Here is a 27,341-nt window from a genome sequence, read left to right as displayed (position 1 = left end):
TGCAATGTAATATTTTGACACTTTATTTCATTGACCTGGGTGAAATCTACTGTAGTTGGAAGCAATCATAGTCAGGTAGAGTAACAGGTTTGTTGTAAGGAATAGCTTCTCTCCGTGAAAATCCAAACAAACCGTCTGGGGCCACGTTGAGGATTTGAGACATGTGGTTTCCTGTTTAGAAAAAAAGAGCAAAGCAGGGAGCTTGCCTAGGCAAGCAACGAGATGCCCTCCCCAATACTTCCTCCTCCCTTATTTACACAGCTTCTGCGCCTCAAAGCAACACTCGCTTCTAAACGCAGATGTACTTGTTTGGCTTTAAACAAAATTGGAAGTAGAAAAAAAAAATCTTCCTGCATGTCAGGAGATAGCATTTTTAAAGTAGCTTATTTAGGTACTGCACCATAGAAACAGCACAATTACAAAGGTTCCCCCTTGTGCCAAAACCAGCTCCCAGACAAAACATGTTCCAAATTTTAGGCTGCAGATGTAAAATATGAAGAGATACAATATGTGGTTGACTCGGTCATGGTTTGGAGCACATCGCCTCTGCGGTGCAAAGACTAACTTTAGCTGCCCGAGACATCAGACATTCCTCAGGAAAGGGTCACGCACGATCCTCTTCTTTTGGCCTGTCTGTCAGAAGTTTTTTTTAACTGTACAGTATGCAGACAAGTGGAACATACTACTTACAATGGCATTTTTAGAGCTGAGACGAGCCAAAAATAAAATAACATTATATGGAATTCAGACAAAGCTTTCAGTGCAGTTCAGTTTAAGAATGTAAGTGGGTAAAGAAATGATATTCCGGTAGTTCCCGGTGTATGGACGAGTTCCGTTCTTGTGCTGGCGATGTAACCCGGATTTCCACGTAAATCGGAACTAACCCTTTAAATACCTCAAAACACGCTCTAAACTAAAAATGAAAAAAAAACATCAATTATCCGTCATTGCACTGTCCTCGCCAAGATATTGGAGCTAAATCCTAGCAAGACAGTAAGCTCAGCTCTGAAATAAAGATGTCAGATGTCCGTGTGGTTTGCTGACTTTATTCAGCTGCTCTTGACATACAGTGGTATGGAAAAAGTATCTGAACCTTTTGGAATTCCTAACATATTTGCATAAAATCACCATCAAATGTGATCTGATCTTTGCCAAAATCACACAGATGTAAAAACAGTGTCTGATGTAACTAAAACCACCCAAACATGTATCGGTTTTCATATTTTAATGAGGATAGCATGCAAACAATGATAGTAAATAATAGAGCGGGGAATCTTTGGGCACCTAACAATTCGATTACGATTCAGAGGCTCCGATTCAATTATAAAACGATTATTGATGCACCCCCCCCCCCTTTTTTTTTTCCATTTATTTTTATTTTCTTTTAATGTTTTGTACATTAGCTCCAAAATTATTCAAAAATCCTCTCAGGCTAAGCCAAACTACTATTTCATTATCAAGTTAACATGTAACAGTACATAAATATACAAAAATAACAGTAAAAAAACTCCAGTCCCCATTCTGTATCAGCCGCTTTAAACTACATTCAATTAATTTAATGTTGTGAATCAACTGTTACAGTTGTTAAAATTGCTCTCGTTATTCCATAATTTCCCTTCTGTCTACTTTTGTCAAAGTTTTAAAACTATTTCATCATTTAAAGATAGATTCAAGACAAGATTCTGCCTATTTAGGAGTATTTTAGATAAAAAGTTAATTAGGTTCGCTACAACAGAGCCTTCTAGAGAGGTCTGCTTTAAGATGGCGGCTATTTACTTACGCCGGAAAGTCTGTCATTTCACATCTCTGTTCAATAATACATATTCTAACACGGACTTCGTCTATCATTTTGCATCTAGTTGTGCATATATATGATATCTACTGTAGCCGTATGTTTGTAGCAACTAGCAACTGGGCGTTGTTTGTAGCGGCTGTCAGCCGCAGTCAGGTATGATTGTTTTTTTATCTAGCGGCATGAGTTGAACATGATATTTACTCTCGGTCTGTTCCTCATTGCGTCCCAAAGACCGCGCTGTGTTTTACTTCCGCTTTACCTGGTATAATTCAATAACCGGAATTTGGATATTTGTGAATCGTTCTCGAATCTTCCACGGCCGAATCGCGAATAATCTAAGAATCTGTAATTTCGCATGCCTCTAGAAAAAAAAAGTGATCCGTCTGCCTAAGGAGACTTGAAGTGCGTGCGACAGGATAAAAAAAGTCTTAAATAGCATTAAGAAATCTTGTGCTAAATGGATTAGGAAATATTGAAAATGCATTTATTCAGTAGGACATGGCAAAATTACTCCATAATGGTCAAAACTGTCGACTTCTTGGCACCTCCCGAATGATATTTTATGCCACCGGAGTTAGTCCGGCTTTTGTCATTTCCCCGGCCCAGCTTCGGAGAGCGTAAACAAACCTAGCCGACATGCTAACCCGAACCGAGCACCGTTTCAAAGTCTTATTTTTGGTTTTCAAAGCAAAAAATCACACAAAACTACCCCGGATTATATCACACGGTGGCAGGGTTGTCGATTGAAATTGCCGATTGGCAACCCGCCCGGCGGCGAGCAAGTTACAGCTTGTCTGCCACATGGTCTATGCATATATGGCGTAAATTAATGCTTAAAAACACGGCGAAGACGTAAACGGTGAGAGAGCGGTGTGCAGTTGTTGTGTGCTGCTAACAAGGCAGGATGTGTCTTTTCCCTCATCGCCGCCTGTCTCATAAAGATGGATTTTTTTGAGTCTCTGCGGGGTCTGCTCGGTTGTCGGCTTTTCTCCATTCGGTCGTCATCCACCGGCGCCCCGTTCGTTGCCATTGAATCGGGTTGCGGGTCCTAGCAAATGCGCTATTGCCCTCCAGTGGCCAGTTTTATTGCTTCAAAATGGATTTTCAGCTTTGTGCTTTGGCGCTAAATTGAATCGGAACCCAGAGATGTCTCTTGTAAAAAAAAAAAAAAAAGAAAACGTAAAGTACATCTTTGGGACACTGCAACAATTAAAAATAGAAAGTATTTATACGTTTTTGGGAGCAAATGAGTTAATAGGTTCATTCCGACGAACGCGGAAATTTGGTTTACATCGCCAGCTCCCACCAAGAAGTCGCGCAGCCGAGTGGGGGGGGATTAGTTTAGCTCGCTGTCTAGCTAGGACTTAGCTCCAACGTCTTGGCAGGACAGTACAATGACGCAAAACACATGTTTTTGGATAGTTATTGTGACATTAGGGGGTATTTAGGGGTACTTAATGGGTTAATTCCAATTTATGCGGAAATTTGGGTTACGTTGCCAGCGTGGGAACGGAAATTGTTCATAACCCAGGGACTACCTGTATAAGTAATCACGATCAAATCTTTCTTTTTTTTTCTTTTAATCTTTTAGACATGGATTCACAGGTCGCTGTCATCTTAGTGAGCCTGGTTCCTCTTCTGGTCATGGCCATTGTGGTGATTACCTCTTTCTACTGTTACCGGGTTTACCGCCAGCGCAGAGCTAATGCGAAACGCAAGAAAGGTACTCCACTGGATTTCAGTGACGCTCATGCCATCATGGGGGACGAAGAAGGTTCCGACAGCAGCTCGACGCACGCCAACAACCTCAACCACAATACCGAGTTGTTGCCCATCGAACTGGACGTCCAGGTGGGGAAAGGTCGTTTCGCTGAAGTTTACAAAGCCAAACTTAAGCAGGGATCCTCGGTCAGCGACGAGCAGGGTTTCGAGACGGTGGCGGTCAAGATTTTCTCTTACGAGGAGTACGCCTCCTGGAAAAATGAGAAGGACATATTCTCGGACGCTGACCTGAGGCACGAAAACGTGCTCCACTTCCTGACGGCGGAGGAAAGGAAGATACAGAGACAGTACTGGCTGATCACGGCGTACCAGCCAAAAGGCAACCTCCAAGAGTACTTGAGCCACAATATTATTAGCTGGCATGACTTGTGGGTACTTGGGGGATCGCTGGCTAGGGGACTAGCTCATCTTCACAGCGACCACTCACCTTGCGGCCGCTACAAGGTGCCGATTGCACACAGGGATATTAAGAGCTCGAACATCTTGGTGAAGAGTGACTTGAACTGCTGCCTGTGCGACTTTGGCCTCGCGCTCCGTTTGGATAATTCACTGTCTGTGGATGAGTTGGCCAACAGTGGACAGGTAACATTATCTTTTTGAACTAAGTCCTTATTGGTACCATATTTCTCAACTGCCCACGTGTTTCTTCTGTATTAACTTGTCTAATTACACAGTATACAACTAGAGATGTCCCGATCGATCGGCATCCCTATCGAACGGGTCCGATCACATCATTTTCAAAGTATCGGAATTGGCAAAAAAATATCGGACATGCCTTTTTTAATATATATATATTTTTTAATTAAATCGTTTTCTAATTGTATTTAACGTTACAGACATAATATGTTACACTCATCCAGAGTCTTTAGTTTAGGCTTAAAGGTAGGGTAATCAAATTTATCTCGTTAACGGCGGTAATTAATTTTTAAAAAATGTATCACGTTAAAATATTTAACGCAATTAACGCATGCGCTGCACGACCCACTTACGCATTCTCGCGTTCAATATGAAATGCCGCCGTTTTACCTACGTATATATAGAGCTAAAAGGCAGCGTAAAATGAGTAGAGTGAATTTTGGAAGCCTTTGGAGCCTTTTTTTAATTGGCTAAAGCCTTACAATCCCTCTCCATACGATTAGAAAAATCGAGGGAAGCAATATGGGGAAGAAAGGTAGTAATTGATCTTTTTCTTAACACTCTGTTATTTCCCAACGCAGAGAAGATATGTATATCAGTTGGTACCACTACGCACAGTCATGGTTGCACTTCCCATCATGCATTTGGGCAGAACAGTTAAATGGCTACAGTATCATTTACTGAAAGCTCAACAAATACACTAGATTGCAATATTTAGTCACAATATACAAAGTCACATTTATCCTTTAAGAATTACAAGTCTTTCTATCCGTGGATCCCTCTCACAGAAAGAATGTTAATAATGTAAATGCCATCTTGAGGATTTATTGTCATAATAAACAAATAGTTTTTTTCATTTTTTTCTTAATGCATTGCCAAAATGTATATGATCGGGAAAAATTATCGGGAATGATTGGAATTGAATCGGGAGCAAAAAAAAAAAAAAGCAATCGAATCGGGAAATATTGGGATTGGCAGATACTCAAACTAAAACGATCGGGATCGGATCAGGAGCAAAAAAACATGATCGGAACAACCCTAGTCATGACAGAACATCGCTTCAATGATATCTGGCGCCATATAGTGTCGTGAATGGGTATAATGTCTAGTACCGGAATATAAGACGACTCCCACTTTTTAGTCTTATTTCAATGCAAAAAACACCATCTTATATTCGGGCCAATACGGTATATATAATATACATTCTATACGTATATATATATATATATATATATACACAGTGCGGAGAACAAGTATTTGATACACCGCCAATGGGTTTTCCCATTGGCGGTGTATCAAATATGTATGTATATGTATACATATAATACTATAGAACACACAGCTGACCTTGAGATGCTTTTTCACAAGAAGGTGCAAAAACATTAGTTTCAAAGGCAGTACTTATTTCTCTCAACAATACAATAAAATTTACACTGGTGGAATGAATTCCACATTTTCTGGAAACAAAGTGTCTTTAGAAATAAGACGTCTTAACCAATATACTTTGTTTTCACAGATTTCTGTACTATTTCGCATGGTTGTAGTTTTACCGCTGTACTTAATCCTGGTTTTAAACGCTCTGCATCTGGAGTAACTTTTGTACACTACCAAACAACGCACAACTTGACATGGAATAAAAGCTAAACAGTACAATAGGGTTCGTCTACTCACCTCCGATAGACAGACACAGGACTTAGCAAAACACTAGGGACTTTTTCCAATTAACACAACTTGAACCTACTGCTTGAAAATTGAAAGACAAGGAGCAACAAACTATCTCTCTTCCTCTCTCGCTCTTAAACATAACTTGCGCACAGAAGAGGACCCAAAGTGCGACTGCTGGGTCCCTGCCTGTCTCATACACAAATTTATTTTCGATTCTTTTGAAAAGGAGTAAATCTCTCACTCAGTAACCAGCTGCATCCATCATAACATTGTGTGTGCGTCTGTTAAAGGTTTCCGGATGGCAGACGTGTCTTGAATTTCGTTCCGCCACTAGCGGCTGTCATAAAATTATGAGGGAAAATCAGGTTTTTTGAACATTTCTGAATCGTCATGTGTCGAGTCACGATGCATCTAATAATCGATTTGGGGGGGGGGGGGGGCACACCCTTACTAATATCACTATCGCGCCTTTGGCTTTTTACCTTCTAGGTACAGATATTTATTTGTTAAGTACAAGATGTTAATTTCTTTTTTTTTGAATGTTATGTTTTCAGGTGGGAACAGCCAGATACATGGCTCCAGAGGTCTTGGAGTCCAGAATCAACCTAGAAAATATCGAGTCCTTCAAACAGGCTGACGTGTACTCTATGGCGCTTGTACTGTGGGAGATGATCTCCAGGTGCAGCGCTATTGGAGGTAAGTGATCACAGTATACTAAGAAGGCCGCAATGATCGCAGAATCTTGCAGCTTTATCTTCAATTATCATCAATATTAGCAACAAATAATTCAAGCAGTAACCAACGAAAGTGTCTATCAGTGTTGTTTTTGGCAGTCCTTTTAATTTTCGTCTTAGTCTTTTGCAGTGTTGTCACAGATTACTTGAAAGTGGGTATGAGGTGCTTTTCAGCATGCGCATCTTTCGTGGCACGCCAGACCCACTTAGAGTGTTTGTTGCCAAAAAGCTCAATCTTGGTCTCACACAAAAAAACACACGGTCCCAGGCTTCAACTGGGACCGCGTGCTTTGGTCAGATGGTCAGTTGTACAAAGTATTAACACCAGGGGTGCTAATAATTGTGACACACATTATTTGATGTCAAATAATTTTTTCTTTATGTGGGATTTTTTTCCCCACTGAATGAATTGAATTGAATTGAACACGTTTATTTCGAATACTTAATACATAGGTACCGATAATCGGTGACAATGATGAAAAAAATAAAAAACAAAATATGAGTATTCGAAAAGGAGTGAGAAGAAGTAAAAACTTATTGAAGGTTGGATTTTTCTCTTTTTTTCCATTAAGGTCCCATATTATTTGAATTTAAAAAAAAATTATTAGAAGCTAAAAAAACACATCTTTTTCAGGGGTGCCAATAATTATGGAGGGCACTGTATTTTGAATGATTAAAGGGTTAATTCAGACTTACGCGGAAATTTGGGTTACGTCGCCAGCGTACACACAACTCGTTCAGGACCTGGGGACTACTTGTAGTCGGTTAAAACAATTCTAAGCATTTAGCCAGTAAAGCTTCCAATTTTTCAAATTATCCAAGGTCGTAGTATGCAAAAGCAATCAAACACCTACATCTTCAACTAGAAACACAATTTCAGAATCAGAATTTTGTCATTTCATCTCATAAACACTGAAATATTTTAACGGGTACTGCAATGTGTTGCATGATGTCAGAACAAAAGCAGAGTGTCAAACCCAGCGATGAATCTTGCGCGAGTCTCAAGGATTTAACTTCACGCTGCTCATGTGCCGTGACTTCTGTTTGTCGTCCTGTTGCAAAAACAAGGTCAGGATACGTGCAAATAATAGAAATGGGTGATTATGTGAGCGGGAACCACACCGCGCTATTTTACATTTGTTTTCACTTCCTCTCAAATGTCTCCGTGGGCCTGCTCTTTGCCGTGACGGCTCCTGTCTCCATTGTGTCAAAGCAATGATTGAAAGCTCGGTTCGGGCATCGACGCCTCTCCGTTAGCGCTTTCCTGTTTTGCCCCCGCAGGAGAACATTATATTGCAGTCGTGTTGCCCAACATTCCCGCTTGTTTTTCCTTTCCGAAGTACAAGAATATGTCGCTCTGTGGGTATACTTTGAAAATAAAATAGACCATTTCCTGTTTTGTATAAGCAGAGCCCCAAGACTGACTGTTTTAGTGTGCCGGTTAACTACCGTGTAAATATAGACATCTTTATTTACGGATGCCGTGTCTCTCTTGCAAAGGACCAGACAGAATTCTTGCTTGTCGTGGTTGACCAGATCCGAGTGGATATATTAAAAAGCTCCGCACGGACATGAGTCACTTGACATATCCTATTCCCGTCCGTATCTTTTACTTCCTCTCTAACTCTTCCATTGCTCCACTTTTAGGGCAGTCGCATCATTTTCTAGACACTTTTAAGCACAGCATGTAATTGCTTGGAATATCGCAGTCAGTCTGTGCTACGACACTTGACAGCTTCTCTATATTTACTTGTGTAGCTACGCACTCTGTCTCTCAAGTACTTCCTCCCTTAAGGCAGGTGATGCAGTAGTTAATGACTCCTCCACTGCATGGAAACACTCTAGAGAGCTTTACTCATGCCAGCACAGTCTGACAAGGAGGACAAGACGGAGGTTTTCCAGCGAGACGGAAAGCGGAACCGGAGCGATAATTGAGGGCAGACTCGGGCAGCTTGCTAGTTCATGCATATTTCTTTATACGCCATGGACACAATTATTGGGACAACTGTCTAGTTTTCAAATGGAAAGAAATGTTCTCACCATCCTGTTTCTATAGCGAACAGCTGTGTGAGTGTTTGACGCTGACTCATGTAAATATGGTTGAAATGGTTGAGATCTCTACAAACAAATTCACTGCACACAGTCATGTCCCGAATGTTTCCCACAAATTGTTTTAATACAGTGCTGGTTAAAAGTATTGGCACCCCTGCAATTCTGTCAGATAATGCTCAATTTCTCCCAGAAAATTACAAATGCTTTGGTAGTAATATCTTAATTTATTTTGTTTGCAATAAAAAATAAATGGATTTTGCCATGTGGCATTTTTTTTGCCAGGTGGCAAAATATATTTTGCCATGTGGCTTTTTTTTTTTTTTTTTTTTTTTTTTTTTTTGCCTGGTGGAAAAATGGATTTTGCCTGGTGGAAAAATGGATTTTGCCACGTGGAAAAATGGATTTTGCCTGGTGGCAAAATAGATTTTGCCATGTGGCAAAAACATTTTGCCATGGATTTTGCCATGTGACTTTTTTTTTTGTCATGTGGCATTTTTTGCCAAGTAGCAAAATGGATTTTGCCATGTGACATTTTTTTCGTCATGTGGCAAAATGGATTTTCCCATGTGGCAAAATGGATTTTGCCATGTGGCAAAATGGATTTTGCCATGTGACATTTTTTTTTTATCATGTGGCAAAATGGATTTTGCCATGTGGCATGTTTTGCCAAGTAGCAAAATGGATTTTGCCATGTGACATTTTTTTTGTCATGAGGCAAAATGGATTTTGCCACATGGCATTTTTTTTGCCATGTGGCAAAAAATAAAATGCCACATGGCAAAATCCATTTTGCCACAGGGCAAAAAAATGAATAAATCAAAAAGAATAAATCAACAAGATGGCATTAAGAGGGGCTTTAATATAAAATTTCTTAAACTTTTACTAAAATTTACCTTTTAAGAACTACAAGTCTTTCTATCCATGGATCACTTAAAGAGAATGTTAATAATGTTAATGCCATCTTGTTGATTTATCGTTCTAATAAACAATTACAGTACCTATGTACCGTATGTTGAATGTATATATCCGTCTTGTTTCTTATCTTTCCATTCCAACAATAATTTACAGAAAAATATGGCATATTTTAAAGATGGTTTGAATTGCGATTAATTACGATTAATTAATTTTTAGCTGTATTTAACTCGATTAAAATGTTTAATCGTTTGACAGCCCTAGTATTTTATGTAGCTATTTTTTTTGTTGTGCTTTCACTAAATGATGCTATAGCGACTTAACTGTTCTGCCCAAATGCATGATGGGAAGTTGGGCAATCATGACTGTCAGTGGCGGCTGCAGGGTTTAGGGTTAGAGTTAACCGGTTCCACTTGCATTTCTTTGCCTCTTAGCTCTCAATGTGCCAAAAAAACGGCGTCATTGTAATCTGTTTGAGGCAATGCATGAGCGGGTCAATTAGCACATGCGTTAAATGCGTCAAATATTTCAACGCGATTAATTGAAAAAAAATTCATGACCGCCCGTTAACGCGATAAATTTGACAGCACTACAAAAGAGCCATCCAGTGTCAATCTGAATGGGATATAAATAAAATACATAAATAAACAGATTTGGGCTGAACAAGACCTAACCTAATAATGCCAGAGATTTAGAATTCATTCAGGAATCGCTATCACAAGATGTGTTTCTAACACTTATTTCCCCACCTCGCAACGTTCAACAAAACATGACTCACCGATGAGCACTCGCATAGCTCCAGACGGAGTCCAAACATGTGTCCGCAGGCGTGCACGTACATAAGTTGAGCAACACATCCCAGCCCATCGTTTTAACGACGGAAGTTGCCACCTGTGACCGATACCACCTGCCTGCGTCGGGCGTCTGCGGGCGACAGATGTCGGATCAGTTGCGGTGGCAGGCGGCCACATGGCTTCACTGACACAGCATCCTGCGCCTTTGGTGTGATCTGAGATCTGCCAGGCGCGAAGGACACGGTCGTCCGCTAGTCAACTTTGGCTTTTCGGAAAACTTTTAAAACTGCAGCCTCTCGCTGGAAAGAAAACTTTAGAATGATAATACCACTAGCTGATTATAAGAATAGCTCAAGATGAGTTATACACATTTACGCATGTCAAAACTTACATAAAACGCACAACTTTGATAAGATCATGCAGATGATGCCTCAGTCGCTTTTAATGACTTTTTTTGGGGCGTAGGGAACGAACCTTATTTTGAACAAGTCATGCCAAAACACACAAATGCAAAAAGACACACACCCAGAACTAATCCAATGTTACTCATTGAATGAAGACATGCTGACCTCACTGCTGAGATCATATATACAAGTTGCGCATTCATCTTGAAATGATTAAATTCCAAAGCTCCGGGGCAATTCAATATCAAGGTTTCACTGACATTTTTCCCCCTGCAAATAAGAGCTTTTTAAATGTCATTGATTATTAGAGGTGCGAATCTTTGGGCACCTAACGATTCGATTGCGATTCAGAGGCTCCCCTCGCTTTTAATTTTTTGTACAATAGTTCCAAAATTGTTCAAAAATCCTCTCAGGCTAAACAAACTACTATTTCAGTATCAAGTTAACCGTTAAAAACGGCAAATAAAGTCCCCATTCTGTATCGGCAGCTTTAAAGAGCATACGACAGGAGAAAAAAAAAGTCTTAAATAGCATTATTGTGTGAATTAGAATCATATTTTGAGACGATTCGACTATATACAACAATTTAGCAAAGCGCAGATGACAAGGAATTATTCTTTTAATCTGCTGATTAGCCACGCCTACCATTATAGGGCTCTAGCGTCCCCAACAGGTGGATGACGTCAGCGGGAGAATGGGCTCATCGGTTTTACTATTCAGCCCATTGAGGGGGAACTATTCACAACGAGGAAAACGCGACGAAGAGAGCTACAAAATGTCATTGTTTCTGTCTCTTTACTTCAATATTTTTACAGGATATTCTTTTTATCCAAGTATTTTCCCCAATTGCTAAATAAATGGCATGGTCATGACAAATAAGTCTAATGCTAAATGGAATATGAAATAATAAAAATGCACTTATTCAGGACGACATGGCAAAATTACTCCATAATGGTCAAAACTGTAGACTTCACCTTTACTTTCGCACCTCCCGAACGATATTTTATGACACTTAAATCGGACATATGTTATTGCCCTTCCCCGGCTTCAGAGAATGTAAACAAACCAAGAGGTGTGACAGCTAGCCGACACGCTAACCCGAACCGAGTGATGTTTGAAAGTCTTCGAAGCGGAACATCACACATAACTAGCCCGGATTATTTGACATGACGACTGGGTTGTCGATTGTCTTCGCGGATCGGCAAACTGCCCGGCGGAGAGCAATTGCAGTTCGTTCCCCGGAGGAGGGCGGCTGCAGTTGTTGTGCGGTGTACGTGCAGCTAATGTTTTTATATGCCTATCAATGATCAAACGTAAGTAGTCCTTTATTTAAAGGAAGTTTGTAGTGTTTACTTTGTAATCGCTGTATTAATATTTGACATAATACAAAACAAGATGTTTACTCACTTCCTCTTAAGTCCATTGGTCCCACAGTAGTAGGACTTGGCCAATATCCACAGTGAATGGGAACCTTTTGAAACTCCAAAAAGGCGCACACGCCTCTCCCTCATAAAGCAAGATTTTTTCTGCAGCTGTTTGGCTGGCGTGATGCGAAAAATAAACGTATTCATCCGCAAAATCAGCTAAATCCTTAGTCCTCATACACAACAGTACGGCTTTTTAGTGAAGAGGACGCCTTCACCTGTACACGTCACAGCGCCCTCCCTCAATGCAAGACCGAAGCCGGAAGTTACTCATTTTAATGGCGCGGGATTCAAAAAACGAAATAAATATAGCGATCGCTTCCACACACATCCAAGCGGTCCATATCATTCGGGAGCATAAAATACCGCATGTATTATGAAATAAACATGCTTTTTCGTGTCACAGGCACTTTAAGGTCCCATATTATTTGAATTTTTAAAAAATTATTAGAAGCTAAAAAACACATCTTTTTCAGTGGTGCCAATAATTATGGAGGGCACTGTAGTTATTTTTTAGAGATGCTAATGTTTAAGCGTCTAATCAAAAACATACACGGCGCTTTTTGAAAAAACATTTAGAGGGAATTTTATTTTATCAGAGACCAAGTGTAGACACTGTACGTACATTATAGGGCCGCAGCTATCAAATATTTTAGCAGTCGAGTAATCGACTGAAAATTAGAGTGGAGTAATCAGATAAAACATTTTTAGTTTAGATGAAGAGCAATTATGAATATGGCGGAAAACACAGACAAGACTGAAAAAGCAGTTTCTGCTCTTGCACTCCTCTTTAAAAGAAATGGCTGTAAGCCAAAACAACTGTTGTGTTTGATAGAACAATATGCCTATATGCTGTCATAGCAGATTCATGGCGCATTAAGCCCCCGAACTATTTTTAATTTGTCCGTTTTACCCTGGAAACCCCCGTTTACAGACGCCGCGCAACCACTTTTGTTTCAACCCAGCCATAAAACGAAGGTAATTAATTAGATTTACGGGTATTATTCAAAATGTCATTTTTAGCTAAAATCATTAATTGATGTCTAATATTTCATTTATAAAAACAAGAAAAAAAGACTTTAAAAAAAATTATCCATTCGCATATTTTAAACTTTTAAACAAATTGCGTCACAATGAAAAAAAAGGTGTCTGTAAAAATGTCACAGCTATATACCTCATAACGATCGCTTAATTGTATTTTTTTGTTACTGTCGCAATTTCTCCAATATGTTAGATGATAATCGATCCAAACAAAGAAAAATTTGGAAAGAAAAAAAAAAAGTTTATAAGAGTAAATATATGAAAAAAGAAAATCTCGACCACTCCTTGAAGTCTACGGTTTCTGCATCGCAACCCGTGTTATATTAGCGTGTTTTACCCATAAAATCACCCTGCGGCCATTCACAGCTGTCTTGAAACTCAGTGATACATGCTAAAACGGTAGCATGTAATAGCATTTAAGCTAGCAGATTTTTGCTATGCAAGTTAGCCAATTGTCCTTTTGTTGTACATAGATCCTCATTTATTAACTTTTTTATACTGTTTGCGGTTGAGCTCATGTTTTTTAATTTTTCATGTCCATTATCCGATTACTCGATTATTCGAACTAACTAGTTCATCAATTAATCGACTAAAATAATTAGAGCTGGGAATCTTTGGGCACCTAACGATTCGATTACGATTCAGAGGCTCCGATTCGATTATAAAACGATTATTGATGCACCCCCCCTCCTTTTTTTTTTTTTTTTTTTTTTTTTTTTTAAATTAAATGTTTTGTACATTAGTTCCAAAATTGTTCAAAAATCCTCTCAGGCTAAACCAAACTACTATTTCAGTATCAAGTTAACATATAGCAGTAAACAAATATACAAAAATAACAGTAAATAAAAAACTCCAGTCCCCATTCTGTAACAGCAGCTTTAAACTACATTCAATTAATTTAATGTTGTGAATCAACTGTTAAAGTTGTTAAAATTGCTCCCGTTATTCCATAATTTCCCTTTTGTCTACTTTCGACATGTGAAAGTTTTAAAACTATTTTAAAGATAGATTCAAGTCAATATTTTAGCGATTTAGGAGTATTTTAGATAAAAAGTTAATTAGGTTTGCTTGGAAGGTTCGTTACAACAGCCTTGCAGGGAAGTGTACTGCTTTAAGATGGCGGCCGTTTACTAATGCCCGCATCTAGCTTTTTGTAGATGTGCTGCTCACGCTACCGAATCAATGGTACATCTAGTCCTATATAAATGATATTTACCATTACATTATGTGGATGACGTACAAAGAGCAGCTTTTCGGCAGCAGTCAGGTATGTTGTTGTGTTTTTTTATCTCGTGGCATGAGTTGAGCTAGAGCCGTGAGTTGAGCATTGGCATTACCCGAGGGGCCGGGTAATGAGAAGCATGATGTTTAGCTACTCTCGCTGCGTTCTTCCTCGTTGCGCCCCAAAGACCGCGCGGCGCGCTGAGTGTGTTGTACTTCCGCTTTACTTGGCATATTTCAATAATCGGAATTTGGATGTTTGTGAATCGCGAATAATCTAAGAATCGGAAATTTTGCACACCTCTAAAAATAATCAATATCTGCAGCCCTAAATCTTTGTGTGACTTGTAGTTCAGATCATTTCAAATCACCCTGTTACGCATCATTCATCTGATGGAAAAATAATGCACGTTCAGCTACTGCACCTGTTCCTGAGAGGTGTTTTTGTCTGAAACAATGTAATGTGCCACTAGCTTATTTATCTTGTTGACCCAAAGGAATGTTTCTTGCGAGACATATTTGTATTTATTGTTCCTACCAACAGTGAAATGAAATATCCGCCCTTGTGCAGAGTCTGAGGAAGCGTTAGAGGGATCAAGCATGATGAACACTCCTATGAGAAACAGAAAAGCTGAAGCGGAGGCCTTTTTATTTCCTACAAAATGTCTCCTGTATAATTTAGTTGGTACGGATTTAGGGCTTGGAAAGGCTATGAAGGCGTTCCTCGGACGGGTGGGGACCGTAGGGGATAATAGTGGAGTACGAGTTAAGCGTGAGGCGGTAGACAGCCAAATGCCTCCAGTCCCTGGAGGGAGCGATCGGGCCAGACGAGAGAAGAGAGGGAGAGGTTAGGGCAGCTGCTTTCCAGATGTCAGATCATCAACTTTGTTCGAGAGGGCCCGGCGGCGTGGTGTGTACGTGTGTGAGATGGCAGTCTTTGATTGTTTGAAGTCACATGTTGAACGTGAAGCATGTGATAGTGTGTGGAAATTGAGTGGAAATTGTGTAATGCGCTTGTGGGTATCAGTTGAAGATAACGATAAGAGTAGGTTGATCTCAAGTAGCCGAAAGCAACCTTGACAACATACAGTATATTTACATGTATGCATTGTTTGTCTGTGTTCAAAGTAGGGCTGCAGCTATCGATTATTTTAGTAGTCGATTAATTGATGAACTAGTTAGTTCAAAAATCGGATAAGGAACATGAAAAATTAAAATATCTGAGCTGAGCCTCAATCGGTATAAAAAAATAATAAGGTTTTATGAACAACAAAAGAACAATTGGCTAACTTACATAGCAAAAGTAGACTAGCTTAAATGCTATAAAACGCTAATGCTTTTTTACTATGCTCTTAGCAAATGGTATGGACCCATATCCCCACAAAAATGGCAAAATATTCCAAAAAAACTAAATTATGAATGCATTTTAAAAAATTAACTCAAACAAAAACTTCGCTTGCTGTATGTTGGTCTTAACAGGGAGCAGCTGGATTCAGCCATGTGAAATGAAGCAGACTAGAGGGCAGTGTATCCACCCAAATCAATTTTTAAAAAAATGAGGATCTATGTACAACAAAAGAACAATTGGCTAACTTATATAGCAAAAGTCAGCTAGCTTAAATGCTATAAAACGCTAACTTTTTTTAAAAAAAAATTTTTAACAATGCTCTTAACAAATGGTACAGACACATATTCCCACAAAAATGGCTAAATATACCTAAAAACTATATGAATGCATTAAAAAACAATTAGCTCAAACAAAAAATTCGCTTACTGTATGTTGGTCTAAACAGGGAGCGGCTGGATTCAGCCATGTGAAATGAGGCAGACTAGAGGGCAGTGTATCCACCCAAATCAATAAAAAAAAAAAGAGGATCTATGTACAACAAAAGAACAATTGGCTAACTTATATAGCAAAAGTCAGCTAGCTTAAATGCTATAAAACGCTAACTTTTTTTTATTTTTTATTTTTTTTACAATACTCTTAACAAATGGTACAGACACATATCCCCACAAAAATGGCTAAATATACCTAAAAACTAAATTATGAATGCATTAAAAAAAATTAGCTCAAACAAAAACTTACTGTATGTTGGTCTTAACGGGGAGCAGCTGGATTCAGCCATGTGAAATGAGGCAGACTAGAGGGCAGTGTATCTGCCCAAATCACTAAAACTAAATGCAAACACTTTCAAAATAAACCATTACAACGCAACTTTATTTAAACAAATACTCATACTCAATACTCAAACTATACTAAGTTGACAATCTATTCAGGTCGACAGCAAGGCAAACAGCAAATAGGTCCCCGACAGAGAGGCAATTCTGGATCCAGGGTCAGTAAAAAGAGCACATCAGAATGTCCCCGAGAAGCGACAGTTGTTAGCTAAACATTGTCTTTTTGAAGTACGGTGGGCCGGACCGGACGAAGGGTGTGTCTGGGTGTTGTTTAGGATAATTCTTCTGTTGCAGATTTGGGCGGTCAAGTTCGTATGTCACTGTTGCTGGGTCATGGTTAATGAGGCAACTGAGGTGGCAGGTTCGGCCTGCCTCATCGTCTGAGAGGCGTCGAGCTATCAAACTTTGTTTTTGTTATTGGGTGTTGTGGTAGTACAGGACGTCCCACCATTTCTTCTGGACTGTCCTGAAGAGCTGATTACGAGTTTTGGTGTTGCAGACGTGGGCTTGTAGCTGTCTTACCTATCACCTGGTAGTTAGCGTCAATCTTGCTCAGTCAGCTGCATGATGCACGTGTTGGGCTTCCGTAGTCAGAAGGCGTCATGTATCTCTTATGCCGTATGTCAAATATATTCTGCTTGTTTTCCTTAAACTATGATATAAATGCTATTTATTTTATATTGGGTACATTCGAGTAATACAAACAGTGAAACAGTAAATACGAAAAAAGATACTATTCCCTTCATGTGTTAGCCACGTTAGTTTAATGAAAGCCAGCAGAGGACTATGGGAGTAGATTAGTGGATGACTCAGACAGACTTTGGGGAAACAGGCAATGTTATTGTGATCCTATTACGAGGTCCGCCTTGTACCAGACCAGTCACCACTTTGTCAGTGCTGAACGCTTACTCTCATGTAGAAACTCGACAAGGACTGTAAAATAAGTCTTAACGGTGCTGTAAAGATTTTGTATATGTCTGGTTTGTTTTGGCTTGCCAGAACAAATGAAGCTGTTCATAATGCTCTACATCTGGTCAGCCAATAATCGCTAAAAGATAACAGGGTGGTAGGGGATATTCAGGCCTAATGACCATAAAACACATCATCTGTTCATTCCCTTAATTGCAATCATCAACAAAAGCATTAGCTGTACATTATGGATACCCTGCTGTCTTTTGTTTAGCTTCTATAGGAGAGTTGCTAGATTTACAGTGGAATGAAAAAGTATCTGAACCTTTTGGAATTTCTACAGTTCTGCATATATCACCATCAAATGTGATTTGATCTTTGTTAAAATCACACAGATGAAAAAAGCGGTGTCTGCTTTAACTACCCAAACATTTATAGGTTTTTATATTTTAATGAAGTAGCATGCAAACAATGACAGAAGGGGGGAAAATAAGTACCTAAGAAGACTTAAAGAGCAATTGAAACCATTTTTTACCAAACATTTTAAGTCAGGTGTGTACTCGGTCACTGATGAGTGGTTTAAAGCTGCCCTGCCCACTATAAAACACACACCTCATAAGAATTGTGTTGATGAGAAGCATTGTCTGATGTGCATCATGGCTTGGTCAAAAGAGCAGTCTGAAGCTGGAAAAGGATACAAACCATCTCTTGTGGGTATATGGCAGTTTTGCAGGCCACGCACGGCCATGCCATTGACGGCTATGCACGTCCAAATTTTCCATTAATTTTAAATGGCAGAAAAACATGTGTGGCTGTGATTTTTGGAAATCCACACACCATTACAGCGCATTGACGTTCAACTGACAACCAAGTCAGATTATGCCATTGACGGCTATGTGTTCATGAAAAAAAAATGGCACATGGCAAAATCAATTTTGCCATATGGCAAAAAAAAATGCCACATGGCAAAATCCATTTTGACACAAGGCAAAAAAAAAATGCCACATGGCAAAATCCATTTTGACACATGACAAATTCCACTTTTGGTTCTCGTCCCTGCTGCCAATATCTCTGTGCACACATCAACTATATGTAAAACTATGGCCAAGAATGGTGTTCATGGGAGGACTCCACAGAGGAAGCCACTGCTGTCTATAAAAAAGCATTGTTGCTCGTTTAATGTTCGCAAAAAGGCACTTGGACACTCCACAGAAGTTTTGGCAAAAATATTTTGTGGACTGATGGAACCAAAGTTGAATTTTTTGGGAGTAACACATAACATGTGGAGGAAAAATGGAACAGCTCGCCAACATCAACACCTCACCTTCACCGTGAAGCATGGTAGAGGTATCATCATGATTTGGGGCTGTTTTGCTGCCTCGGGGCCTGGACAACTTGCAATCATTAATGGAAAAATGATTTCAAAAGTTTATCAGGATGTTTTGAAGGAAAACCTGAGGTTTTCTGTCCGACAGTTGAAGCTAAAAAGAGGATGGATGCTACAACAAGACACATAAGTAAATCAACTTCAGAATGGTTTCAGAAGAACAAAATACACGTTCTGGAGTGGCCAAATCGGAGTTCAGACTTGAACCCCATTGAGATGCTGTGGCATGCCCTATAGACAGCGATTCATGCCAGACATTCCAGGAATCTGACTAAACTATATCAGTTATGTAGAGAAGAATGGGCCAAGATTAGTCCTGATCGATGTGCCAGACTGATCTGTAGCTACAGGAAGTGTCTGGTAGAAGTCATTGCTGCCAAAAGGGGGGCTCACAAAATAGTAAACGTGAGGGTTCACTGACCTATTTTCCCCCTTCTGTCATTGTTTGCATACTATCCTCATTAAAATATGAAAACCTATAAATGTTTCGGTGGTTTTATTTAAAGCAGACACTGTATTTTTATCAGTGTGATTTTGACAAAGATCACATTTGATGGTAAGCAACAAGTGCAGTAATTCAATAGGCTATTATAATAGTCTATTACTGAGTGCTGTGAACTCCTTTGTTGCTACCAGTGAAGTAATGTGTGGAATAATGTGCTGGAGTTGGAGGTCTGCCACACTGTGTAGATATAGCTGTACTTCACATAGCTAGTGTCATGTTTGTTTTCTTCTCCAGGCAACAAGTTCAGACAGAATCATAAGTGGCTTTGGCGGTTGCAGTCATGCTCTCCATTTTTCCTTCATTTCTTCTATCTCAATTCACACAATTAATCAACTTAATTCTAGTATATAGTTTTTGCTGTACTGTATGTTCTTAGAACAGGCAATATCTTGCTGAAGTTGCACTTCTTGAATTGGATATTAATATGTGGTGCAAGTGGTCGTGATATGTTGTCTCTTGATCAAGCGTGAGAAGCAAGGACACTGTGTTGCTGATTTGTTGTTAAGCACATGAATGCAGAATAAAATAACATTTTTTCCCTCTTATTTCTTCACAGAGGTTAAAGAGTATGAGCCACCTTTTGGAAACCTAAGAGAGCACCCATGTGTAGAAAGCATGAAGGACAGCGTGCTCCGGGACAGAGGAAGACCTGAAATTCCTAACAGTTGGATCAACCACACAGTAAGTGGCAACACACTTATAGAATTGGGAATTTCCAAGTTTCATGCTCACAAAACTTTATGGTCATAATCTCGCAAAACACACAAGTCATTTATGCTGTGGTGAGGCTAAGTTCGCAACTACAGTTGTACAACCCCTAGCAAAAAAGTATGGAATCACCAGTCTCAAACGAGCACTCACTCAGACATTTTATTATGAAGAACAAACTCAGTTAAAAAGCTTGAAAAAATAATGAATTAGTTCAAACGTGCGACCCTTTCGCATTCACAAACAGAAAAAGAAATGAATAAAAAACATTGTGGTGGTCAGTAAATGTTACTTTTAGCAAGTGTAAGGAAATATATATGGAATCACTCCATTCTGAGGAAAAAAATACGGAATCATTAGAAACAAACAAAGAAATAACAATCAAAACACATCTCTAGTATTTAGTAGACCACCTCTGGCTTTTATGACAGCTTGCAGTCTCTGAGGCATGGACTTGATTAGTATTCTTCATACGGCTGTGACAAAATATCGAAATGGTGATATATTGTGATACTTTGTATCCCAAAAGGTTATCGATATGACCTGCCATGAATCGAGATATTGTTGTGAAAAGGTGTCAATGTCTAAAAAAATAAATAAATAAAAATGAACCAACAAGCTGCTACCAAAATCTTCCACCATAATAGTGTCTCAGTTAACTCGACGCCCAATCCATTTGGACTGGGAACGTTCGTTCATTCGAAACCAGAGCATTCAGTCATTCTGTCCGATTTTCAGGGCATTTACAGGTCACTTGCTGTTCATTTTAGGGCATTTACAGGTCATTTTCTGTTGAGGTTGATTCATTTGGATGATTCCCAGGTTATTTCCTGTTCTGTAACTCAAAATAAACAGGAAGAAGCACATAAAATACCCCAAAATCAAAAGGAAGTAACTGAAAATCAACAGGTAAATGACCTTAAATGGCCCAAAATTACCTCATTGGCTGCCACTACCGGCCATAGACGTTCAATCCGTTTGAAGTGGGAGGGATGGCAGCCACCCTCCCAGTTCAAGTGGATTGGACGTCTACTAGTGATAAACTCATACCAATTCACAGCAAAAGCTTGTTTTTCTGTTTATTAGTTGTTTGTAGGATATCCTAGAATGATTTCCTGACCAACGAATCGAAAATTGTCGTATCGCCATATCAGTTGCCAGATCATCCTTGCAGGTCGTAGCCTTGCTGTGGACCATTTTTTTACCCATTTCCACCACAGGTTTTCAATAGGGTTGAGATCTGGGCTATTTGCAGGCCATGACATTGACTGAATGAGTCTTTTTTCAAGAAATGCTTTAACAGTTTTAGCTTTTTGGCATGATGCATTGTCATCTTGGAAAATGACAAACATATTTTTAATTGAAGGGATAAGAAAGCTGTCTAAAATTTCAATGTAAACTTGTGCATTTATTGAAGCTTTAACCACAACCATCTCCTCAGTGCCTTTGCCTGACATGCAGCCCCATATCATCAAGCACTGAGGGAATTTTGATGTTTTCTTCAAGCAGTCATCTTTGTAAATCTCACTGGAACGGCACCAAACAAAGGTTTCAGCATCATCACCTTGTCCAATGCAGATTCTTGACTCTTGACAAGTTGATGATGCTGGAACTTTGATCATCTTAATTAAACACTGTAAACGTTAGCATTGCTACATTGAGGCTAATGGGGGAAAAAAAGACAACCTACTTTAGCCAGCTATTAAACATTGGCAGTCTTCTTCAAAACGCAAACTTGCAGTTAAAATGTGACACTTCAAACAAACAAAAAAATCGCCGCTTAACAGCTTTTGCAAACAAACAAAAAAAAAAAAATTACTTACACCACATGCATTGACAAAAAGCGCTTTTTTGCGGAGTGTAAAACTGTTCATGTTAGCGGTTTAGCGAACGCACTTCCAGTGAACATTTCAAAATAAAAGCACGTCATGTTCGTCCTATGAATAACGATTTCTGGAGTCACTTCCCAGATACTTCAGAATTCAGATTCTATACTAAGAGTAGCTTTAAAATGACACCCTTTATGAAAAATCTAATTAGCAATGAATAATTATTATACTACTATTATATATATAGTAGTATACTATAATATTAATGCTATTTTTTTTTCAAGGATTGTTTTGAATCATGTTGGAAATGCAAGACTAAGTCAGTGTTCTGAATCTGTTTACATTCCATTCTTTTGCTATCCGCATTTGACCTCATTATTTGCGATTTATTGTTGTTATTTACGTCTTTATTTGTACTTTAATAAAGAATTTAAGTGTTCCAAAATGTTTTTAATAAGCGCCTAAAAAATTTCATTGCTAAATTAGTAAAAAAAAAGAAAAAAAAAGGGGGGGGGGGGGATTCTGAAATTAGTCGACTGATTGTAAAAATAATCAGCTGACTAATCGGGAGAAAACTAGTCGTTTGGGACAGCCCAAGTTGTACAGTGTACCGGAACATATTTCCTCCACACCCTTCTCACCTGTTTTACCCCTGACCCGTTTTCATGCCTGCACATTAGGACTTTCCAACACATCAGATGGATTTTGCAAATTGGGAACTCACATTTCCCATTACACATGAATGCAGCGTATCTCCCGAAGGTCCTTCGTGAAATTATCAACTCATATGCCTATCACAGCCAAAATTACCTGCATAAATTACCATATTAAAGAGCCTTGTGTAGATTGTGTATATGAAGTGAAGAGTAATATGACCAGTCTGAGCGCAGTTGGATGTCTCTGTTATTGAATATACTGGCCCCAGTTTTTGGGTGGTGTCCTATTATTTAAAACACCCAGTATGAGTAACCAGACAAATAGACATGATGTCAAAATTGGATTCTGAGATCACACTATTTCTTAACGACTCTTCATTTTCGATCAGTTTGAGAGTTTGGCGACTTTTCAAAGCTTCTCTTTCTGTACTTCTGTTGGGTTTAAAGGGATCCACGGATAGAAAGACTTGTAGTTCTTAAAAGATAAATGTTAGTATTATAATGTGGTACTGAAACCCCTCTTGATGTTTTTGTTTTTATACAATTTGCAAAATTATTTTAACTAGTAGGTCGCCATTGTTGTTGACGTCGCAGGGCGGTGACATCACAGGGCCACGCTGCTAGAATTCCACCTGTCACTCTTTAAAAAAAAAAAAAAAGTCAGTCTTTTAATTATGTAAGGCAGTGATTTAAATACGCCACAAGGTCTCAATGGCTAGTTTTACATCAATTAGGGATCAAGCCAATGAGTGTTTCCCTTGACTGACGCTGTAGTTTCTTTAACCCACAGTGGGAGAGAGAAAGGAGAGTGGACACAGGCATTCAGATTCGTTGCTCGGACTGCGCCGTTTATTGGCGTAAGCTTTGGCAACTCTTTCACAACACACATAAGTATCATATAGTGAAAATATTACAAAACTAATACTCATATCTCTCAAAAAATGTAACCAAGAAGAAAAGTGCTTCAATCTGTATTACTGTGGCCCCATTCTCACGCAGTTAACACAAGAATGCAAAGGGAACTGGCATTCACAATCAAAATAGATGCGCAAAATACACATAAAACTTACTCAGACTTTGGTCAAACTCTATTTAAACATTTTAGCAACTCCTTTAGCTCAACAAATACACTGGGTGGCAGTGTTTAGTCACAATAAACAAACTATGGCGCTGGGAGCCATTTTTAGGAGTCTTGTGAATACAACACTCAAATGAATGTGAATCACAATAGACCCAATCTAAAAAAAAAAAAAAGAAACGGAGCTACGGCGTCAGTCGAGGGACAAAACACACTCATTGGCTAGATGTCCTATTAATGTAAAACTCGCCATTGACACCTTGTGGTGGATTTCAATCACTACCTTACGTAATTAAAGACACTGTGGAAGAACAGCAGGGAGCCCATGTTATGTCCCGCTCAGCGACGTCAACAATGGCGAGCTATTAATTTTTTAATTGAAAATTTTACAAATTTTATTAAAACGAAAACATTAAGAGGGGTTTTAATATAAGATTTTATTACTCGTACTAACATTGTGTCTTTTTATCCGTGGTTCCCTTTAAATCAAGTATTCAGCTTGAATTAGTCCCGGCAGATATGATATCTTCATAGTCAAGAAGTGTCTCCGACAATACGGGTTTTCAATCTAAGGGCTTTGTCAGACGCTTCATTCAGACATGGCGGCTTTTCAGCATACCACAGTGCTACTACTGTAAGTTTAGCCGCCTTCCAGTTGCTGTGGGCGGAAAGGAATTGCATTGAGAGCAGCCAGTGCTAGGAGGGGAGGTGAAAGTTGGTATGTGAGGAAGCAACAGATGGTGCAACCCTGTGAAGGATTGTGTGTTCATGCCGGATATTGAACTGTTTGTAGACGAGTCTCCATCCATATTACTTGTCCGAGGTGGTTTCCCTGCCTATTATGATTGTTTACATTCCTTCCATGGCTTGTGTTTCACAGGTTACTGATGCAATCAACTGTAAGGATACTGACATGGTATTCAAATGCTTTCCCAAAAATACTGTCCTATCACCCTATCCTCAAATCAGTTCTCTAGCTTCCCGCTTTCCAACCTTACAGCAGGGCACTGTGGTTGTGTAGTCGTCTCCCAGCCCAAACTCTGTAAACGCATTCTCCCCTGGTGACCCCGTCGACGTACCCTTGGGTGAATGAGGATACGCTTTCAAAGTGCTTTTAGTACCTTGAAGGGAGACAAGCACTATACAAGTGAAAAGCTGATGAACTTTTTTAATGGCAAAGATTACGTAAACGCAGACTATAAGGCAAAGCTGTCCTCAGTGTATTATGGTATATTTACATCAGAAGATATTAACCGGTAACACTTTATTTGACAACGGCATCATAAGACTGTCGTAAGACCGTCATAATTATGACATAGCACTGTCATGTGCATTAATGAATGCTTATTACACATGTGATTTACTGCCATCCACCAAAACATCTCACTTTTGAGTGGATGTAAAAGATCCCAGCTGGACATACAGTGGGGCAAATAAGTATTTAGTCAATCACTAATTGTTTCCCCACTGTACATGTATATGTGCGAGAGGCAACTGGTATTGTGCTGACTTGTGCTCCATTCCTCCCCCTGCAGGGCATCCAGCTGGTTTGTTCCTCCATAGACGACTGCTGGGACCACGACCCAGAAGCCCGTCTGACAGCCCAATGTGTCGCCGAGCGCTTCGAAGACCTGGAGTACCTGGACAAGCTGTCCGACTGCTCTGACTCGGAGGAGAAAATCCCGGAAGAAATCATCGTGGTGGATGAAAAATAGCGCCGGATCCGAAATACAGTGACACCAAAGCAAACTGGAAGAATCAGAGGTTAACCCCAAAGGCAGGTGGATTTGTTTCATCTCATAGACAGGCTTCACAAACAGGGATATGACAATTTCAAGCTTTTAACCAAATACTTTTGCACTTTATTGTTCTCTATGCACACCAAGTGCCTCCGAGTACATTTCAGGCAGACAAAGGAACGTGCGTTCAAAACAAGAGCCTGAGACGACGCCCGCTCATGACACTAACGTCCCATGTATTTTTCATGGCGCGATTTTAAGTTATTGTGACATAGCAGTGACGCACGTGAAAAGAATTCCACGAGTTGTGTTAAAAGCCACTTTGAAACAAAAAAGTCAATCAGCCTTAAAGGAAAACGTAGTGTGTGTGCGTGTGTGTGTTTCTCCAGTAAATGAGGAAGTCTGCTTCGTATTTGTCAGACATTAAATAAAAATAAGGTATGTACATTATGTAAAAAGAATCAAATCAAACCTTAAAAGTTTCAGCCTGCTGCCTTTACAGCTGAACTATTATTTCTATGACAGAATGCTTAGGGGAAAAAAAATCATGCTTTTGCCTTAATGTAAAATATAATTTTGTTTGACTATATATGAAATATTAAGCGGTGTTATTCAGGTTTTCATGGGTTTGTCAGCTGGTTTGAGCAAGCCAGTGAAAGATGGACTGTATTCTAGAAATATTATAAAAGCTTTGACCAAAGTATGTTACTTCTAATTTTCTCTCAGTACAGACACTATATGGAGATAGAATAGTGCCAAAAGAAGTGAGGTTGTAAAATGAAAATGATCCCTGTAAAATGACCAATTTTAACTAAAAAAAAAAAAAACACTTGTATTTCCAAATTTTGCGTTGTAAAATAAACATGAAAAAAACTTGAAGGAATAAATTGTTCTCCAAGTTTTTCTGTTTGCAAGTATTTTTTTTGTTCTACAAGTGTTTTTTTCTTCACTCGGGGTTAAAAATGACCAATTACAAGTGCACAAGTTTTGTCACATTCTTGTCGAGTTTTATGAGCCGAAAAAGATACTCGTAACCTAGTTTTAAAATTTTTAAAAATACCTGTAAAATGACTCATTTTAACTTGTAAACAAAAAAAACTTGTATTTCCAAATTTTGTGTTGTGAAATAAACATGAAATAAACACAATGTAAAAAAAAAATTCTACAAGTGTTTTTTTTTTTCCATTTACAAGTGATTTTTTTTTTTTTTTTTGTTCTACCGGTGGTTTTTCTTTGCTACAGGTTAAAAACCACCAATTACAACCTCACGAGTTTTGTCTTCCCTTTGTCGCGTTTTCAGAGACAAAAGTCACTTGTAACCACAGACGAAAAAAACTACTTGTACTTCGAAATAATCTGTAGTAAAACACAAACACAAAAATATGATTCCAAGTCGTGGTCAAAAAAGACGTTTGTGTTTTACAACAGATTATTTCGATGTAAAAGTAGTTTTTTTCGTCTGTGGTTACAAGTGATTTTTGTCTCTGAAAATGCGACTGGGGGGGATAAAACTCGTGAGGTTGTAATTGGTGGTTTTTAACCTGTAGCAAAGAAAAAACACCCGTAGAATAAAAAAATCACTTGTAAACGGAATTAAAACACTTGTAGAATTTTTGTTTTTTTCATGTTTATTTCACAACGAAAAATTTGGAAAAACAAGTTGTTTTTTGTTTTACAAGTTAAAATTAGTCATTTTTACAGGTATTTTTTTTATTTTAAAACTAGGTTACGAGTATCTTTTTTGGCTCATAAAACTCGACAAGAATGTGACAAAACTTGTGCACTTGTAATTGGTCATTTTTAACCCGTAGTGAAGAAAAAACACAGGTAGAACAAAACAAAAAAAATACTCGCAAACAGAAAAAAACAACTTGTAGAACAATTTATTCCTT

General features: G+C 38.9%; 1 protein-coding gene across 4 annotated transcripts in view; it reads left to right on the top strand.

The window, feature by feature from the left end:
• Positions 1-26,675, top strand: part of tgfbr2b (transforming growth factor beta receptor 2b) — a 95,948-nt gene extending 69,273 nt beyond the window's left edge. For all 4 annotated transcript variants that reach the window (XM_057827615.1, XM_057827614.1, XM_057827612.1 and 1 more), the window contains 4 exons: positions 3,387-4,159; positions 6,433-6,574; positions 19,996-20,120; positions 25,246-26,675. In XM_057827615.1, the coding sequence (XP_057683598.1) occupies positions 3,387-4,159; positions 6,433-6,574; positions 19,996-20,120; positions 25,246-25,425 (1,220 nt within the window). In that variant the 3' untranslated portion in view covers positions 25,426-26,675. The remainder of the gene's footprint in view (positions 1-3,386; positions 4,160-6,432; positions 6,575-19,995; positions 20,121-25,245) is intronic.
• Positions 26,676-27,341: the final 666 nt, after the last annotated feature.

The sequence above is a fragment of the Corythoichthys intestinalis genome, chromosome 22, assembly GCF_030265065.1.
Source record: "Corythoichthys intestinalis isolate RoL2023-P3 chromosome 22, ASM3026506v1, whole genome shotgun sequence".
NCBI lineage: Eukaryota > Metazoa > Chordata > Actinopteri > Syngnathiformes > Syngnathidae > Corythoichthys > Corythoichthys intestinalis.
The sequence above is the reverse complement of the archived record's forward strand: the minus strand, read 5'-3'. Positions and strand labels throughout refer to the sequence as shown.